Raw genomic sequence first — 20,912 nt, forward strand, 5'->3', positions numbered from 1 at the left:
GATCTAAAAATTAAATTAAAATAGAAACACTGAAAATTAACACTAATACAGAGTGGAGCAAAATATTTTAATATGGGACAGATTGAAGAATTTGTAATCAATGGACTCATATGTTAATTTTAATAGTGTCTATTAGGTCATCTGTCTTTATAGAGGGACTTTGTTTAAAATATGTTATGAAAGAGGAACAAATTTTACCTGACAATATTGCGACTGATCTGAAAGTACTTTTGAAAAATACTTTCTATAACAGGCTATAAGAATAATATGGAGAAAGAACCTATGCTGGACATGTAAAAGAAATTGACTGATCTTTTAATAATTAAACAGAATATAGAAATAACAAACCAAAAGAATGAACTGGATAATTTTTCTATATTTGACTTACAAAATAGGCTTGTTAAAGCTTGTAGAATTTTATGATAAGGGACAAATAAAAATGGGAAAAAAATCAAGTTTCTTTTGAAGGGAAAATGTTCAAGGTTATTAAAAATAAAAGGAAGGAATATAAAGTTGGTTTATTTGGTCAAGGTTAAAATTGATATACTGTTATCTCTGGTAATCCTGCCCAGAGTTATCCTGTGGTAAAATGGATGGCTAATAAAATTTACAAACCAACCAACCAACCAACCAACCAACCAACCAACCAACCAACCTTAATGGACTTTTGCTGGTCAGGACTGAAATTACGAACTTTAAGGATTTGTTTATAGATAAGAGATGGGCTATGGGAAGAAGAGGTCATTTGTGGTATTTTAAGAGAAGTTAAGTTACTAAAATTGTTTACACTTGTGATGAAGGGGAAACATTTCTTTATCTATTTCCTTTCTTTTTCTTTACTATATTCTTTTTCTTTTCTATTTTTTTTCTTTCCTGCCTTTTCTATTTTTTAATTCTTTAATGTTTTAGTATGTATTAGTTTTTACCTTTGCAATTGTAATTTTTAATAAAATTGCTATTTTAATATCTTGTTATTGCAATGCGAAATCATATCTTGATTAAAAAGATATGAAAGACCTTTAATGACTCTAGTCCCTAATCTTCTAGCAGTGCTTGATTGGCTTCAGTGTGGGCTGGCATGTAGGACTTGCATCTTCTCAGAACTGTGAATATTGCCTTGCAGCAGAACAGCAGATGTGTGAATGTGTTAATTACATTCTTCTAAAGAACAACTTGTAATCATAATCAGATCTTTCTTTATTGTCAGATTTGTTGTCAGATTTGTCTGCTCCAGGCTTCATTCTTTGAGATTTCTGTGTTATTGACTGGTATCTGTGTACATAAAGAAGAGGGCGTTGGTTGCTTCCAGCCCACTGACTTTTGATATATCTGCAAAAAGTTAGTATAGCTATATACTAACTATACTAACTATACTACTTATGGGAGCGAGGGGGCGCTCCCATGTGACGCCTCTCCTGCGTGAGCTGCATTGGCTTCCAGTGGTCTTCCGGGTGCACTTCAAGGTGTTGGTTACCACCTTTAAAGCGCTCCATGGCATAGGGCCTGGGTATTTGCGGGACCGCCTTCTGCCGCCGATAACCTCCCACCGGCCAGTACGCTCCCCAGGGCCGGATTTAGATGAAAAGAGGCCCTAGGCTATTCCACTTATGAGGCCCTTTCACCTATAGTGAAAGTGTAATTTTAATTTTGCTAACAATTTGAATGTAGGCCCCTCTTGATCTTGAGGCCCTAGGCTGAAGCCTAGTTAGCCTATAGGAAAATCCGGCCCTGACGCTCCCACAGAGAGGGACTCCTCAGGGTGCCGTCAGCCAGGCAGTGTCGGCTGGCGACCCCCAGGGGGAGGGCCTTCTCTGTGGCAGCACCTGCCCTCTGGAACGATTTGCCCCCGGAGATACGCATGATACCAGATCTCCGGGCTTTTCGCCGTGCCCTAAAAACTTTTCTTTTCCACCAAGAAGGGCTGGTGTAACCCCCCCCCCTTTTGAGATGTTAGATTTTTAATTGTCTATGGGTTTTAGTTGGGATGTTTTAAATTTTGGGCCAAAGTTGTGTAATTCTTTTAACAAATTTTAAATTTTGTATTGGGATGTTTTTTTATTTTGGCTGTGCACCACCCTGAGTCCAGCAGGAGAAGGGCGGTATACAAATTTAATAAAATAAATAAATAAATAAATAAATAAATAAATAAATAAATAAATAAATAAATAAATAAATATAGTACACACTAACTTTCAGCTCACCTACTATATATTTTAATTAAAATTGAAAAATACAAGATACCATGGGGATAAGAGAAAAATAGTCTAATTACTTCCTTTTGTAAGCTAATTTCCTTTTTAATATTCAAGGGCAAACTTAATCCCTTCCATGAAGCCATTGCCACTGAATTTCTCCCATTGCTCAAGGGGGAAGCAGTATGTGGACGGAGTCATTCTGTGCTTCTTTGAACCACTGAAAACATACATTCCCTCAGCCCAAAATTGGATCTGATGATGAATCTGAATAAATGACTTACATGAAAACTTGTGGCCTTTAATAAAAGGTGCTACCAAATCCTTGACTTTTGGCCACCATAAAGTAACAGGTTTTCCCTCCTACAATTTCAGATCTCAAAGCTGGTTGATGGCATTGTAAAATATATTATTGGTGCTAAAATAAGGTCTGAGGTGCAATTAGAATCCTATGTGCAAGAACAGGTAACATAAATCTGCTGGTACATAAATTGTATATTTGACCCCATTGCCGCAATTAATCTATTAAGAGCAAGGAATATTTTCATCTATGTTGTTGGAATGACAATATGAGGGACCTATGTTACTCCAGCTATTTCAGAGTTCTTACCACTTTCACAAGACGAAGCATGAGTATTTCTTGAGGGAAGAAGTCACAACAAGGACTTATTCTGTTTCCTTGGAATAATAATAATAATAATAATAATAATAATAATAATAATAATAATAATAATAATAATAATAATAATCTATTGTTCTTAGATAAAAGTCATTAAAGAGTGTTTTCTTGAACATTGTTACCTTCGGTCTCTTGGATTACAGTTTCCATTATAACCAGGTCACATGTGCTTTTTTTGTGCATAGTTGAAATGCAGAGTCATTACCTTTTGGCTGTAAATGATAATGTTTTGATTGTCCCAGGTTGCAATTCCTGTCACTCCCTCTTTGGATCCTCTGAAGATGCTCACTGATGATGCTGACATAGCAGCTTGGCAAAATGAAGGTCTACCAGCTGACCGCATGTCTGCTGAAAATGCTACCATTCTCACTAACTGTGAGCGCTGGCCACTCATGGTTGACCCCCAGCTGCAGGGCATCAAGTGGATAAAAGCCAAGCATGGAGAAGACCTCAGAGTGACTCGGATTGGCCAGAAGGGGTGAGCAGACATGATTAAACAAAACGGCAAGAAAATAATGGATGTGTTCAATAAGAAGCCTCATATCTGGGTATCACGTTTGATGTATGTAGTTCAGATTGTGGGAGCCAACTATATTTTAAGAAAAAGCTCTCCCAATTTGACGCTATATCAAACTTTTGGGCATTCACCTGTTTTGTTTGCTATCAAAATGACAGAAATTTCTGATTAAATGGGGGAGGAACTTTGTAGAACTTGTCATGGTTGCTATAGAAACCTGAAACTGAATGGAGAATGAGAAGAAGGTACCAGCACGCTGTACATCAGAGTGCAGTTTTAAGTGCTAGTGATTTAATCTCTGTTCTATTCTTTCTGTAATTCAGATAAAGGAATAGAGGGATCCAGGCCTCTGAGAGACAAGGGTCTTCCAGACCAGGGATCTCCAACCTTGGCAAATTTAAGACTTGTGGACTTCAACTCCTAGAGTTCCTCAGCCAGCTTTGGAGACCCCTGTTCCAGACTGTGCTTTTGTGAGTTCTCAAAAGGAAGCTTATTAGTGTGAGGGTAGAAGAAACGCATTGGTTTCCTGCTTAGAAGATCGCCTAACAAATTATCTTTGAGAAGATTTAAAAAGAATTCAAAGAGAGCAAGCTCATAGGGCTGGCTGTTTTTATCTCCTGTTTTGTTCTGTCCTAATGAAGAGGCCTGCCTTAGATGCACTGTCACAGATTTTAAAAATGCTGAAATCCAGACATTTTTTACAGTTCTTAATTGTTATTTAGCCAGTGCTAATAATTTTGCTTATAGGTTTTGTTGCTGTGAGTTTAGCTGGCTATTAGATACATCTGTATCAATACCTGGAAAAGTATTTTTGCCGTGTATCTCTTATGATTTATGGATATCCCCGTGTTTCAAACAGTGCATGTTGTATACCTTATAAGAGAAACTCAAGATTAATGCTGTTCTTGTAACAAGTAAGGTAAGCTAGGCAATGCTGTGATAGGATAGACTTTATTAAGATAATCACTGAAATAAGTATAAGCCAAACTAAAAACAAAGAAAGAGTTAAACATTTTCTGCAATTTGTATGCTTTGTAAATCTGAAGAAAGCTCTAAGCAGCTTCCAAAAGAATACAAACATTGAAGTAAAATCAGGAATAAAACAAATATATGACTACAACTTTATATAAAACCATAAACAACAAAACTGTTTCCAAAGAGTAATACAGCAATTGTATTAATTAATGTACTGTTTATTATACTTGTATACTACCCAACTCCCAGTGACTCTAGGTCTAGGCAGTTAACAAAGTAAAAATAGAGAAAAATAGCAATAAAACCATACTGCAATAAAGACAAACAAAACATGGCATAACTAGGCAACAATGAGAGGCTTACCCATACTCCTCAGAAGGCACTTCAACCAGCTTATCCAAAAGCCTTGGCAAAGAACCAGATATCCAAGGTTCTTTAAAACACTAGCAAAGTGGGCACCATCCAGATCTTGAAGAAGAACCTCATTCCAGAAGATTGCAGGCATTGCAACTAAGTTTCGTGGGTCCCAACAGATGGCACATTTAATTGAAGGAACCTGGAACATGCCAATCCTGCAAGATCGAATTGGCCAGTAAGATACAGCTGGAGATAGACAGTGCCTCAAGTAACCAGGCCCTAAGCACAACTACTACTGCTTAAACTTTGCCAGAAAGGATAATCAATATAACTCTGTTTCTTAGTTTAGCATATAGTAGAATGAAGTAGTATCTGACATGAGGAAGTACATATGCAAACAAACAGATAAAATGCTTAGATTAAATAAAGTATCCATTAGCATACCCAACCATTCAAAGATGAAACATGCATCTGTGCATCAAATATGAATATGCTGTATGTTAGATCTTCATTCAGGACAAAGGATTGCCTCCACAAAGAGGAAATGCTTAATTCAAAAAAATCAATGTAGATTTTAAAACAAGTTAAGGAATATATACTACACAATCTACAAAATTAAAAGCTCCCAGTAGGAAGAAGAAGTCGTAGAAGTTTACTAGTCAACTCACATACTTTTGATAAAATGCATTCAAGTAAATCATTCCACTGTTTAAAAATTGTTCAGTGCATTTCCAGATTTGACTTAATAAATCTTACTTAGGGTAAGGAATAAAACTGGTGGAATTAGGACTCCAGTAGTTACCATTTGAGAGAGAATTGTTAAGTCAGCATAGTTCAAATTCCAAGGTCATCAAGAGGATGTTGACTTGAAAAGACAGGAGAAAAAAAAATCTAGAACTTAAACCTTGGAGTGTAGGCTTGTTTCTGTAGGGGGCCAGTTTTCTGGATATGTATGGCTTCTTCCTAGTTAGTAACAAAAAGATAAATTTAGTTGATTGTGCCTGGGACTCTTCTGTCTTCTGAATAAGGGATTAAGATTGAGAGATTTATAGCCAAACCTGGTATAAAGTCTGAATTTTAGTGGTTCATAAAGATTAAAAGTCATAGTTGAAGAACTATACTAAAATTCTCTCTCCTGGCTGAAATAGTTATTTATCTACAGTCACTGGTGAACTTTTTAAAACATAACATTAGTATTCGTTCTTCAGTCTCCTTGCTTAATTTAAACAGTTATGCTTCTGTTATTTATAACTATATACCTAGGCCATCAGGGTTCATTGAACTCAATTTGCTGTTTGGAGGGAGAGAATACATTAGTAGGGTAAAGCTATTTTATGTAACCTAGAATTCTCCAGGAGTATTGAAACTATTATCCTCAGAATTCTCAACCATCATGGAATCCCAGAACATCTGGAACTCATCTGGGACTCATGTTCTGGAAGCCTGGATTTTTATGTTCTTAAAAAGGATAATGCATGGGAAAAGACTAAGACACCTCTCTGTAAAAAAAACCCTTTGGCTCCAGTTACTTTCTAAGACTCTTGAATTTTGCAAAGTCCAATTTTTAGAGGAACTGAAATACTGTTCTATCTGGTGAATCACTTTGCTTAGGTAAGAATATAACAATAGATACCTATTGTTATCTATTGTTATCTATCTCTCTTTCATATTCACCAACTCCTCCCTGTCTACGCCTTTACTAATGACTTCATCTTTCACTTTACTCTGGGAGTTTCTCAGAGTTTTCCTTAACATCTATCGCCCTGGTGCTATATTTCTTAGGTATCTGGACATTGTGGAACAAGCTCTTGGTGCTGGGGAAGTTGTTCTGATTGAGAATTTGGAAGAATCCGTCGATCCAGTGTTAGGTCCATTGCTGGGTCGAGAGACAATAAAAAAAGGAAGGTGAGATGATAGTGAATGACATAGTTCTATGACATGTATCATCCTCTGAAAGATGCTCATGACATCTGCTATTCCCTACCCAAGGCCTACGATACAGTATCAGGGCTCAAAAACTTTTAAGCCCTCAAAATTGATGTAAAACTACTTTTCACAACCAGTCTAATGGATAGATTTAATATTTATTGATTCTATTTACTGTATTTTTCGGACTATAAAACGCACTGGAGTATAAGATGCACCTTAGTTTTTGGGGAGGAAAATAAGAAAAAAGCTGATTGGAGGGTGGATTGGCCTCCCAATCAGCTGTCCCCAGAGATGAACTTTAGCAACAGGTTCGTTGTGTGTGACCTCTGTGCCTTTTTTTTTAGACTCTAAAATCTCAGTTTCAGAGGCTTTTTTCCAGCCTCTGAAACCTCCATTTGTGAGGCTGGGTGGGGCTACATTCGGTGTATAAGACGCACCCAAATTTTCACCCTCTTTTAGGGGAAAAAAGGTGCGTCTTATACTTCGAAACATACGGTATATCCTACCTTTCATTCAGGAACTCAAACTGGTGTTCATAACCCTCCTTTCTCCTCATTTTTCTCATAGATAGTTTGGGCTAACAGACAGTGGTTGGCCCAAACTCTCCCAGTGAGCTCCTGTAGTCCAATACCTTAACCCAGTATGGCGCACTGATGTATTTGATTTAACTTAATTGGCATAGATTATAGGAGCATAGTACATTTTGTTCCTTTCCTAAAGGATAAGGAAGGCATTGCAATGGTAAATGTGTCCTCCAAATAAGTTGGACTTCAAAAGCCAGCAGGGCCTTTGGTGATTATGGGAATCAGTCTATTACATCTGGGGGACATTTTATCAGGGAAAGCTGATTTAGAATGATCAATTCTCACTGCACTGTAAAATTATACATAGCTCTTAATTTATAATGGCATATGGATACGGCAGGCATGAGTAATCATGCTTGATCTTTTTTCAGGTTCATTAAAATTGGAGATAAAGAATGTGAGTACAACCCCAGCTTCCGACTAATTCTTCATACAAAACTAGCCAATCCCCATTACCAGCCAGAAATGCAAGCACAGTGCACCCTCATCAACTTTACTGTGACTCGGGATGGTCTAGAAGATCAGCTGCTGGCAGCAGTTGTAAGCATGGAGAGGCCTGACCTGGAAGAATTAAAGGTAACTAACAGAATCCAAGATGGACTGAATGGACTCCTTTTGATCTTTCAGCATCATCCATGTTTTAAATTATTGTCTGTATCTATTATCAGAGATAAGAAAAATTAAAGAAAACATTCCTAAAGTAGTATTTCTGCCGGTTTGGTGTTCCCACCAGTCACAAAGCTAGTAGAGTTTAGGATCAACATGTTAAAAAGATTTTGTGCCTAGTTATAAAAAGGTTTATTGTACATCTGGCCAACTAGACCCAGCACTTTTAGTTTTGACAATTAACATTAAATAGATTATTAGTATAGCTTTATCCAAAGCTGGAAACTCCTTCATCTAGTATTGGGACTATAGCTTTCAAAATTCCTACCACTGGAACTAATTTCATTTGGCAAACCAGATAAAACTTTTGTTTTTTGATGGTGGCAACACGACCTCTTTAATTAGTACAGTTGGTGACAGCATCATTAATTCTGCTTTTTGGAGTGTTTCTATGACCCAAAGGAGATACACAAAATTACATAGTTCAGGCATTTTATGGCTTTTCTTGCTACTGATTGTTGTTGTTTTTTTCCTTGACTAAATAAATGTACATATGTTGAATCAATGAACAGCTCAGCAAATGCCATTGCCTAGGTTGTAATAATGCTGAGAGATGCAGTAGAACACACATAAAATATCCTAAACATAAAATGTCCTAAAGTGGTTACTTCAATTAATTCTCAAGCTGTGCGTGAAACATTACAAACTAGAGCCGTCCTCTGAACACTTTAGCAAATTGACATGTTTACCAAGAATTTTTGGTTCTACTGAAAATAGTCATCCTTCTTCTTCTAGCAGAACAATATGTTGCTATTGACACATAAGCAGCCCTTGCAATAAATTTGTGTGTGGCTCGTTATAATATAGTTGCTAAACAGTAGACTAGAGCAACCTTCTGCCACAGACAACAGCCCCTAGAGAAGAACTCAAGATGGCATAAAGATTTTCCATTCAATGTAGCAAATCATTTCTCTTTTTCTCTCTCCATTCTCTGGCTTCTCAGGGAATATTGTGTCAGCTAAAAAATAACTAATCATAAGGTCCATTTTGTGTTGCAACACCAGGAAAAGCCAAAATCTCCAGTAACAATTTATATCATTTGCATATTTTAAAAATTAGAAACTTTCTACAAGCTAGTAAAATTAGCCTTAAAAATCCAATGCTGAGAGTATATTCGTTAGACTAACCTGGTGAGAGCAACTATATCATTAAAGAAAGTTGGATAGGGAATTTCTGTAATTAGTTCTTACAGTGTTTGGAGTTCATATTAAACTGTATGACTTATGGACAACTGTCTCCAAATTCACAGTAATAGAGAAATCAGGAGGAATTACTATACATTTGTGAAATGAAAAAAGGCACAGTTCAGGTAGTCCTAGAGTTATGACCACAACTGAGTCCAAAATTTATGTTGCTAAGTGAAACATTTGTTAAGTTAGATAACAGAGTTGTTAAGTGAATCTGGATTCCCCATTGACTTTGCTTGTCAGAAGGTCGTAAAAGCTGATCACATGACCCCGGGACATTGCGATTGTCATAAATATGAGTCGGTTGCCAAACGGCTGAATTTTGATCATGTGACCATGCGGATGTTGCAACGGTCATAAGCAGTGGTGGGATTCAATTTTTTTAACAACCGGTTCTGTGGGCGTGGCTTAGTTGGGGGCATGGCTTGGTGGTCATGTGACCGGGTGGGCATGGCTAGCTGGTCATGTGACTGGGTGGGCGTGGCTAGCTGGTCATGTGACCGGTGGGCGTGGCTATCTGCATAGGGACTACAGAGGGCTGAAAAAAGTCATTTCTTACTGGTCCTCGCACTTTTGATCGGTCCTCGCACTTATGACCATCCTCACATTTATGCCCGTTGCGGCATTCTTAACAACCTTGTCACTCATTTCACAACTGCTTCTCTTCATTATGGTGACAAGATAGGGCAAAAACGTAAAATGTGAGGACAGTCGTAAGTTCGAGGACTGGACAAAAGTGCGAGGACCAGTCAAAAATAACTTTTTCAGCCCTCTGAGTAGTCCATATGCACAAAAGGACTACCCAGAGGGCTGAAAAAAGTGATTTCTGACTGGTCCTCGCACTTTTGACCGGTCTTCGCACTTATGACTGGTCATTATTTATGCCCATTGTAGCATTCTTAACAACCGTGTCACTCATTTCACAACTGCTTCTCTTCACCATGGTGACAAGATCGGGCAAAAATGTAAAATGTGAGGACAGTCGTAAGTTCGAGGACCGGTCAAAAGTGCGAGGACCAGTCAGAAATAACTTTTTCAGCCCTCTGAGTAGTCCATATGCATAAAAGGATACAGCAATAGAGAGGGATGAAGGAAGGGAAGGGAAATTAGAGTAGGAGTGAGGGTAAGAGAGGGAGGAAGAGAGGAGGAGAAGGAGAAAGGAAGAGGAAGTAGGGAGGAGAAGAAGAAGGGGAGGAAGAGAAAGTAAGAAGGAAAGAAAAGAGAGAGGTGGTAGGTTTGAGGACAATAAAAAAGATGAAAGGGAAGAAAGCCAACCACAAACAAATATAAAGATATTAAGATAAAGAATGAATTGTTAAACTTTAAAGAATAAAAGAGAACAAATATGAATAAATAACAATAATTAGAAACACACATACAAACATACAATGTATTTTCTTTGAACAGAGTATTTGGCCGGTTCACAAATTTAAACAGTGTTTAGTCATTTCAATTAAATTTACAATTTCTATATTTCCTTTTTGCCATATTTATTCCTCATCTATTTTTGTAAAAAACAGATATTACCCTTCATCTTCCTCTCTAATCTTAATCAAATTCAATTTTTCCCTTCTATTCTATATTATACCCCTTCCCATTGTCATCTATTTTTATATTCATCCTCACATTGGTTAATTATGTAATATTACAGTTGTTTAATATAAATTCAACATTTTAATATAAATCAATTAGTTATATAACTACCTTTTTTGTATATTAATCAATATGAACATGAATATTCCAATTATTTCCATGCAATCCAATTTCTTACAAATCCATTAATTATATTTACCAATAATAATAAACCAAATAATTTTCCCCATATATTCCTCCAAACCACAACTTAACCATTTCTGCTTTCAACACAATATACAATTAATAGTATCTCAATTATTACAATTCCCTAGTTAAATAGAGTTTTTTTCTTTTGTGTTTTAAAATCTTGAACTCCCCCTCTTTTCCCCTAAATTTCCCATTGTTTACACCTACCTTTTTTGGTGAGGAAAAAGAAAAGAAATCTGCCGGCCTAATTTTCCAATGTGCAAAGCCAACAGCCTGCTTTACTTTCTGTTTCGTTTTTCAGTATAGCTAGGGGGAAAAAAATCAGCACTCTTTGCAAGCAAGCAGCAGAGCCGTGAGCAAAACAGCTGAGAGCAAATCAGCTGAGACTCGGGAGCCAATATAAGCAAGGGCTAATTAGCCTATGCTGAAGCTCCGCGGGCCAATAAAATTACAAAAAAACACCGAACCCTTTGTTAAATTGCTGGCTCACCCGCCCCTCGCCCACCACTATTTATTGGCAATAAATAGTGCTGCGGAGGGGCGGGGCAAGGGGCGGGGCGAGCCAGCAATTTAACAAAGGGTTCGGCCGAACCCCCTAGAACCGGCAGAATCCCACCACTGGTCGTAAGTGTGAAAAACAGTCATAAGTCACTTTTTTCAGTGCTGTTCTAACTTCGATCACACTCTAAATGAACTGTTGTAAGTTGAGGACTACCTGTATTAAATAATTAAAAGGTTAAAAAGAGTAAAACGTTGGGCATTGAAAGCTAAAATATTAAAACTAACAACAAAGTGGATAAAAAGAACCAATGTTCTTGGTTCTTTTGGAATCTGCAACTCTCTTCATGAACAAACATCTCCATGAACATCTGTTCTGAATTTCCCTCTTTCTCCTGGTGCTCCTCTACTTCAACTGCAAGTTTGCCATTCTTATCTAAACTCTAATTTACTGGTCAGAGTTGTTATTCTTATATTACAGATGGGAAGGGAAAAGTTTTGGATACAGGAAACATGGAAACAGGCTTGTCGAAGGCTGGGATTTATTTAAAACACAAATGTTTCCTTCTTTAGTTTTTGAAAATGTTGTTTTAATTAAAAATAACTTTTCTTATAAAAGCTACTATGATGAAGTAATTAATAACTTTTTTCTTAGGCCATAGGCTAACCATAGATCTATTTGGAAAAAAAGACAAAGCAAAACTACAAAGCTATTATTTTTCTTATTTCAAAGAAGTAATTAATTTAACTGAAAAGCATTGCTTCTTCAATAGATTTAATGATTTTTTCATAACTGCTTAGCCCATTTGGTTTTCTTTGCATAGCCAGGTTGGGGTAAGATATATGGGAAAAGAAATTTAATATGTAACTTCAGGATGTTACTTTCTGCAGTTTTAATAGTATAAAAAAGCAATATGGTAAACTCATTTTTTTCCAACTTTCTCCATAGCAATACCAATTGTCTGAAATAAAGTTGGCAGCAATAAGAATAATAACAACCCAAAGTCCTGTTGTGCTGCTAAAATTAAGAGGCCTAAATCCTTAGTTTTTATGTTTTTCCAACTGTACAGGCAAATTCTCACATTCTCATTAATGATCCATTTCAGGAGTGGGTTCTAAATTTTTTTACTACCGGTTCTGTGGGCATGGCTTGGAGGTCATGTGACTGGGTGGGCGTGGCTAGCTGGTCATGTGACCGGGTGGCCATGGCTATGTGTATAGGGACTACTCAGAGGGCTGAAAAAAGTCATTTCTGACAGGTCCTTGCACTTTTGACCGGTCTTCGCACTTATGACTGGTCATCATTTATGCCCATTGTAGCATTCTTAACAACCATGTCACTCATTTCACAACTACTTCTCTTCACCATGGTGACAAGATAGGGCAAAAACGTAAAATGTGAGGACAGTCGTAAGTTCGAGGACTGGATAAAAGTGCGAGGACCAGTCAAAAATAACTTTTTCAGCCCTCTGAGTAGTCCATATGCACAAAAGGACTACCCAGAGGGCTGAAAAAAGTGATTTCTGACTGGTCCTTGCACTTTTGGCCGGTCTTCGCACTTATGACTGGTCATCATTTATGTCCATTGTAGCATTCTTAACAACCGTGTCACTCATTTCACAACTGCTTCTCTTCACCATGGTGACAAGATAGGGCAAAAATGTAAAATGTGAGGACAGTTGTAAGTTCGAGGACCGGTCAAAAGTTTGAGGACCAGTCAGAAATAACTTTTTCAGCCCTCTGAGTAGTCCATATGCATAAAAGGATACAGCAATAGAGAGGGATGAAGGAAGGGAAGGGAAATTAGAGTAGGAGTGAGGGTAAGAGAGGGAGGAAGAGAGGAGGAGAAGGAGAAAGGAAGAGGAAGTAGGGAGGTGAAGAAGAGGGGGAGGAAGAGAAAGTAAGAAGGAAAGAAAAGAGAGAGGTGGTAGGTTTGAGGAGAAAGATTGCTGTACAAAAAAAAGGGGAAGAAAGCCAACCCCAAACAAATATAAAGATATTAAGATAAAGAATGAACTTTAAAGAATAAAAGAGAACAAATATGAATAAATAGCAATAATTAGAAACACACATACAAACATACAATGTATTTTCTTTGAACAGAATATTTGGCTGGTTCACAAATTTAAACATTGTTTAGTCATTTCAATTAAATTTACAATTTCTATATTTCCTTTTTGCCATATTTATTCCTCATCTATTTTTTTTAAAAAACCAATATTACCCTTCATCCTCATCTCTAATCTTAATCAAATTCAATTTTTCCCTTCTATTCTATATGATACCCCTTCCCATTGTCATCTATTTTTATATCCATCCTCACATTGGTTAATTATGTAATATTAGTTGTTTAATATAAATTCAACTTTTTAATATAAATCAATTAGTTATATAACTACCTTTTTTGTATATTAATCAATATGAACATGAATATTCCAATTATTTCTATGCAATCCAATTTCTTACAAATCAATTAATTATATTTACAATATAATAAACCAAATAATTTTCCCCATATATTCCTCCAAACCACAACTTAACCATTTCTGCTTTCAACACAATATACAATTAATAGTATCTCAATTATTACAATTCCTAGAATCAGTTCGGTGATGTCATATCGTCACTGCTACCGGCTCGGCCGAACCGGAGTGAACCGGGAGGAACCCACCACTGATCCATTTCTTTCCAAACTCCTTATTCGTTATTGTGAACACTCTACCTGCACCTTCAGTATCTAGGACAGACCAGCAAATGGTTGGCAAACCATCTAGCAGGAAAATTCGTTTTTCAGTGCTATATATTAGGAAGCCTGATTAATTTTTAAATCCCTCCCCCACTTCCCAAAACATGGACTTCCTTCTGGGCATCTAGCAAGATATGGGTTTTGCACAGAGGTGTGACAGAATATATCCTCTTGTCTTGCATTATGTGAGTTGAACTACTATTTATATGCGATCTGCCTTCCCCTAACTTGGCCGTCCGAAAGGGTCTGAAAACCTGGCTTTGCCAACTGGTTTGAGGCCCCAATGGGTACGTCCAATTTTAGAGGTGGCTGGTAGATTAGGATACGATTACACTTCTACTCCACCAAATTTTTACTCCTAATCTCTTTCTTCTGGAACTCTTGCTGAAAGGACATTGCAGTGAGAGGTACCTCTTGTTCTGACCCAGCCTTACAAGAACCAAGAAACAGACTCCTTGTCCCCAAAAACCCCTCTTTATTTAGCTACTGTGAATTCATGGCAGTCACACACAGAAAGTCCAGGCAATAATCCTTCCAAGGGTTAATTACAATAACAGACCTTATCAGTCCTTGGATAATTGCCAGGCTGAGAGCTTCCAGTCGCAAACCTGTAAATTAATTCCTGGCAAGAAGTCTCTGAGGCACAAACCACGATAAGCAAATCTTCTGAAAGAAATTCGAACTGTTGTCTTCTGCAACCACCACTTCCCTTTTGCTTCTATTTATTCCCCAGCCAGAGAAGGGCTAATCAGAATCCACGTGTGCCTTTCTTCCTGAGTTGGTTCCTGTTCCTCAGTTGTTCTCCTCTCCTGACAGCTCTGCATATACAGGACAGGTCCCAGCTGTTCTTCTTCCCCACTTATCTCCGACTCCGAAGGCAGCTGGGAAATGTCGGACGGCCCTGGCTCTATCTCTGCTTACGATGCAGAGCATCCATCAGAGCCTTCCCCAGACTCCAGGACTGGCCCAAGTTCCTCCCCAACCTCCTCATCGTCTGGCGGGCCACAACACCTTTTCCATCCCCAAAAGCACAGGAGGAGGGGAGAGGAGTAAACAAACCAAGCTAACATTTGAGTGAAATACTAGAAACGAATGGGGTTCAGATTCAGTGATTGTTGGTCTCTTCTCAAAGCAGAGTTTATGAGCAAACTATAGTTGATTATATCAATCACATTATCTTGCAACAGAAATTGAATTGAATTTAATACTTTATTTGGCCAAGTGTAATTAGACACACAATGAATTCGTGTTTGACACAGAAACTCTCAGTGTACAGTACATGCAAAGCAACAGAATTATTATTATCATCATCATCATCATCATCATCGATCATCAATCATCATCCCAATAAGGGGGAGGAGTAAAGAAGATAATAAGAAGGATAAATAATAATAGTACAGCCATTCTACATGGGTAAATACACATTTACATTAGACTGATTAGAATTAGAAATATTTGGGATTAAGAGAAATCTGTGGTCTTTCAATTTGTTTCATCTCCAGTGCTGCTCAGTCTTTGGCATTTATTCGGTACCTAGAAAATCCCTGTAGATTCTGTAAAATTTGAGCATAAAATTCTAGTTTAAGCTAAAACACTATACATTTTATCCACTTTCATTCAGCTGAATGTGTTAGTGGTGCAGTGGCCTAGAGGTGGAGCTCTCGCCTCACAATCAGGAAGCTGTGAGTTTGATCCTAGGTCAGTGATGGCTAACCTTTTTGCCATCACGTGCCAGGAGAGGGGGGGGGCGGGGGAGGGTCGCGCGTGCATGTGCCCACGCGCATGCGCGCGCAACCCCCCCCGCTTCTGGCACATGATGGCCTGATAGGCCCGTTTTACTTTCTTACCTGGTTCCAGATCCTCTCTATTTATCTGGGAAGGGTGAAAACAGCCTTTCTCACTCTCTCGGAGGCCCTCCAAAGGCCTGAAACAGCCCATTTCCCAACTCCCGGTGGGACAGGAAGTGACATTTTTTGCTGTCCCCAGCTTCCAGAGCCTCTCTAGGAGTCTCTAGGAGCCTCTGTAGGAGTCTTTAGGAGCCTCTCTAGGAGTCTCTAGGAGCCTCTGGAGGCTGGGGACAGCAAAAAAAATGTCACTTCCTGTCCCACCGGGAGTTGGAAAATGGGCCCTTTCAGCCTCCGTAGGGCCTCCAAGGGAGTGGGAAAGGCTGTTTTTGCCCTTCCCAGATAAATAGAGAGGATCTGGAGCCAGGTAAGAAAGAAAAACGGGCAATCCTCACCCCCCTGGCCTTCCAAAGGCAGGAAACCGCCTGTTTTCCTACTTCTGGTGGGCGGGCCCAGAAGGCCCGAAAATCAGCTGGCCGGCACACACATGCGCCCCAGAGCTGAGTTGGCGTGCCCACTAATATGGCTCAGCGTGCCACCTGTGGCATGCGTGCCATAGGTTCATCATCACTGTCCTAGGTAGTGGCAAGTATTTCTCTCAATGAGAAAATATCAGCTGTGAACTCTGCATTGGCAACAGGAAGGGCATCCTAAAATTTAAACACTCAACTCCATTCAGTTGCCAGACTCCACACCAATGCAAGGGATTACGGATCATTAAAAGACAAAATAATTTTTTTAAAAAATCAACTGAATGTGTTATATTTGTTTATGGGTTTTATTCCTAATATCTTTTTCTAGAATTCTTGCCAGATGTAGGCATCAAACTAGATTGGACTGTCTCTGGAACAATAATCCTAATACAGTTTTTTTGAAGTCTGGGCTGGGCCCTTGAATGGAAATGAAGGGTAGCTGCAATTCTTAATTTTAACTGTAATACACTTTATGCTGCACAAATGTTCTCCAATATAGCATCTATTTAAATTTGGAGTGGAGTGCTGTGTTGCATTTCATTTTCCCAAAGAGGGAGTTTCCAGCATATGATGGTGGAACACTGGGATCTCCAAACTTGACAACTTTACAACAGCCAGCATGATGGCTGGCTGAGGAATTCTGGGAATTGAAGTCCACAATTCTTAAAGTTGCCAAGTTTGGAGATCCCCGATTTAACAAAATCTTTGCTTTGATTTGCTTTGAAAATGATATAATATACTATATATATAATATATATTATATATCTCAACTTTTTACAGTCTGATCTCACAAAGCAGCAGAATGGTTACAAAATTACCTTGAAAACTTTAGAGGACAACTTGCTGTCCCGTCTCTCGTCTGCCTCAGGGAACTTTTTAGCAGATACTGCCTTGGTGGAGAATCTGGAAGTCACTAAACAAACAGCTGCGGAAATTGAAGATAAGGTAAAAATGCTAAATTGAATCTGATGTGTGACTAGGAACAAAAATCTATGTTAAGAGACACTAAGTGAATATGAATTGTTTAAAAGTTGGTATTTATTGATAGCCAGTTTTGTTAAGTGGTTACAGCATCAAGCTAGAAATCAGGAATCCATGCCTTGGGAACAAAGTCAGCAGGGAGACATTGGCCAGTCACTTTCTTTCAGCCTTAAGCAGGGGGCAATAGTAAACCGTTTCTGAAAACCTTGCCAAAATAACCCTGCAGGCAGTCTCTGAGAATCGGACATGATTGAGCATAAGAAAAAAAAAAATGTGACTGTTGATAAGTATAATCTATAAAGTAGATTTTTTCCCCCCTTATTCTCTCATTTTTAGTTTGTTTAGGTTTTTTATTAATCTTTTTTTTAATTTCAATTTTTTCCTTCAAACATTGTTTTGTTAAGTGTGCATGTGTTTGTGTTGGTATATTTAGGTATTTTGTCAATTTTCTGGCAATTTGTAAATAAGATTTAAAAATAAATGAATTGGTTAAATGCATCTTGTTTGTTCTGCAGCTTGGAGGCTAGAAATCACGATAAAACCACATTCTGGCAAGATTTACTAAGCATTTTTGTTTTAGTTCAGATGCCTTTAATGAGCAATTTAAGAGAAATAGTAGCACTGGATGCAAAGACCATACAACTACAGCATTCTAACAAGATGTTTTAAAGCATTTAAGTTTAATACAAAGTGTTTTACTTGAGTTAATTCACACACATTACATTTACTGAATTAAATTAGGAATCGAGTGGAGGCTACACAGTATGGCAGAATCCACTGAAGTTTCCACCGTCTGTATTAAATTGGCTGGAATTCAGCATCTTGGCTGCTCCCTGGGTGAAAATTTGGCTTTGAAAATTATCTATTCAATACTCATCTGACTTAGATGATTTGCTTTGCAAATGCTAGTGACATCTTTCACCTGTACCACGCTGAAGAGCCATGGGAATGGACACTGCCAGGTTTGCCCTTCAGCACAAATGAGAGATGTTTCTGAACTATTTGTGCAGAGGGTTTGGTAGCTGGAGCTCAGACATCCTTGCTGATAAAGTTATGTAACATCTCCATTTTAAGTTATTTGAAAATTTAATATGAGCATAGGAACGACCTTGGAAAGAAAAGTATAATCTGATGGAAGTTAATTCCTTGATAATTAATTTAAGTGATGGTTATGTATGTATGATATGCTCTACATCCAGAAATGCTGGGATTAGAAACTGGCAGGAGAGGTACTTCACGTGCTACATATACACAAATTTATCTAAATCCATGCCATCTCCATGCAAACTAAGAAAATTTGTACCTACAGTAGGTGTGGCTACCTTGCCTCTTCATAGTTTTATTGTTACTTCCTTTCAGGTCCAGGAATCCAAGATAACAGAAACCAAGATTAATGAGGCAAGGGAACATTACCGTCCTGCAGCAGCTCGTGCTTCCCTGCTGTATTTCATCATGAATGACCTCAATACCATCAATCCCATGTACCAATTTTCTCTAAAGGTACAATCTACAATAAGATTTGGCTTTCCCCCCTTCTTTCTTTTTTCCATTCCAATTCTTCTCTAAATTTCAGAAACAGATAAGGAGTCTGAGACTAAAGAGACCCACTAGCAGGAGGGGTCTGACAATCTTGCCAGTACTTTAAACATTATTGTGTATAGTAATCTCAGGTGAAAATTTCATTAAACTTTGGTAATTCAAAGCTGCCAAAATTTCACCAAATCTGGAAAGATTTCAGTGTTCATTGTGAAATCTTGTTTTTCTCCCTTAAAATTTCAGCATTTTTAAAAATTATTTTATGTTTGCACTTCACAGATGTTCTGACTCTGACAGGAATAACTATTCCTGTCAGCCACAAAATCATATTTACTCCCCCCACACTCTCCCTTAACTAGCTTCATTTACCAGCCAATGCAAAATATATCAATAGATTTAGATTGCATTTTTTAAAATGTCCTAGGCCTTAGATACTGTAGTTATTTAAGTATATTCAGGCCAGTGAATTATGTCATCTTTAATCGGTTCTTTTTGTGCATTATAAAAATGTATGACAAAAAGTTTCCTGGCCTTTGTTTGTGCCATTCTTCATGTTTTTATAATATTCAGACTCTGAATGCGGCAGATTAAACTGTTAAACTTTTGTAGAAATCTGCTGAATTTCACTTTATAGAAGACTAGAGAAACAAATGTTATTGTATTAAGTTTCCACCAGAGATTTAAATAGTTCTTTACAATTTGCAATAGCTCAAGTTACAGAAAGCTCCAAGAACATTCAGTGGAAAAAAACCTTGTCCTATGAGTAATTTAACAATATTGCATGCCTAAACAAAATATTACTAGAAACTATTTTTAATTTTTTGCTGAGATTTTCATTCCTAAAAAACAATATTATTCAAGGGTTAATATGACAGGCATTTAACTTAAGAGCAAGATATAGCAATTTAGAATTCAGTCTAAATTCCTTTCCATCCATAATTGCTCTATTGTATATTCCATTTGATGGCAACTGATGACTTTTGTGTATGGTTTTTATTTTGCTCAGGGTTTTCCCCCGCCCCCTTGTTATAGGAAGCATTGCAGACTAACATTAAGGACAGTACTGGCCAGTTCTGGCACATTTTGACAGTTCCGGCCAGTGTGCCATATGTGCAATTACAGCCCAATTTTCTTCTCCTGTATGTTTATGCTATTCAATGCAAGTTGGACCTTTAATCTTATAATTATCCTGCAAGCCAACTTATTTCTTCCAGCTTTCCACAAACTAATAGCACATACTTAGAACGCTACATATGATGTGCATATATTTTTCAGAAATCTATAGATTGATAATTGGTAGGTTTCTTACAAGCCAAAAAATATCGTTAATTTGAAAATTCATGAAACCCATGAAAATAATTTCTGGATGGCTCATAAAGTAAAGAATTTTATATAAAACAACCACAGTAAAAGGTAACTGTCATAAAATACAAAAGCCGAATAGCAGTGATAAAAGGCCTGAGATAATAAATATGTTTTGAGATCTCTTTGAATCTGCAGTAAGAAGTAGACCTGGTTTAATTCCAGTGACATATTACATAAAGTAATCCCTGCCACCAAGAATGACAGTTCAGTGGTTGATGCCAAATGTATCCATGGTGAGATCCATAAAAATTGCCCCAGTGTTAAGCTTTAGTTATAGACTAAAATCCTGGGATTTGAAAGATATGAAGGGAAGAAAAAATGATGATTTTCTGACAGGTGAAGCTGCAAGGAATTGAAAAAGGAAGAGATACTAAATGATTGTGGGGCAGAACATAAGGCTGGCTGAAAAGAAGAATGGAGAGTTGAAAAGAGCAACCAAGACAACTAAAAATCACAATTCATCCCCAGACCAAAAGAGAGCTCAGGCACCACAGGAAATGTGATATACTGACCAGGAAGGCAATAGCCATATAAATTAGATTTGGAGCTCTACTATGCCTGTAAGATGTGTCTGTTTCCTACAAAATTTCCTAGTAAGGTG

At 37.7% G+C, this 20,912-nt stretch overlaps 1 protein-coding gene across 1 annotated transcript in view; it reads left to right on the top strand.

Moving 5' to 3' along the window:
• The window catches only part of DNAH9 (dynein axonemal heavy chain 9), a 233,111-nt gene that overhangs the window by 157,279 nt on the left and 54,920 nt on the right, over positions 1–20,912 (top strand). The window contains exons 53-57 of the mRNA XM_070934466.1: positions 3,114–3,349; positions 6,503–6,625; positions 7,605–7,809; positions 17,210–17,374; positions 18,770–18,910. Coding sequence (XP_070790567.1) covers positions 3,114–3,349; positions 6,503–6,625; positions 7,605–7,809; positions 17,210–17,374; positions 18,770–18,910 — 870 coding nt within the window. The remainder of the gene's footprint in view (positions 1–3,113; positions 3,350–6,502; positions 6,626–7,604; positions 7,810–17,209; positions 17,375–18,769; positions 18,911–20,912) is intronic.

The sequence above is a fragment of the Pituophis catenifer genome, unplaced genomic scaffold (assembly GCF_029215685.1).
Source record: "Pituophis catenifer annectens isolate HBS135680 unplaced genomic scaffold, rPitCat1.0.hap2 SCAF_2, whole genome shotgun sequence".
NCBI lineage: Eukaryota > Metazoa > Chordata > Lepidosauria > Squamata > Colubridae > Pituophis > Pituophis catenifer.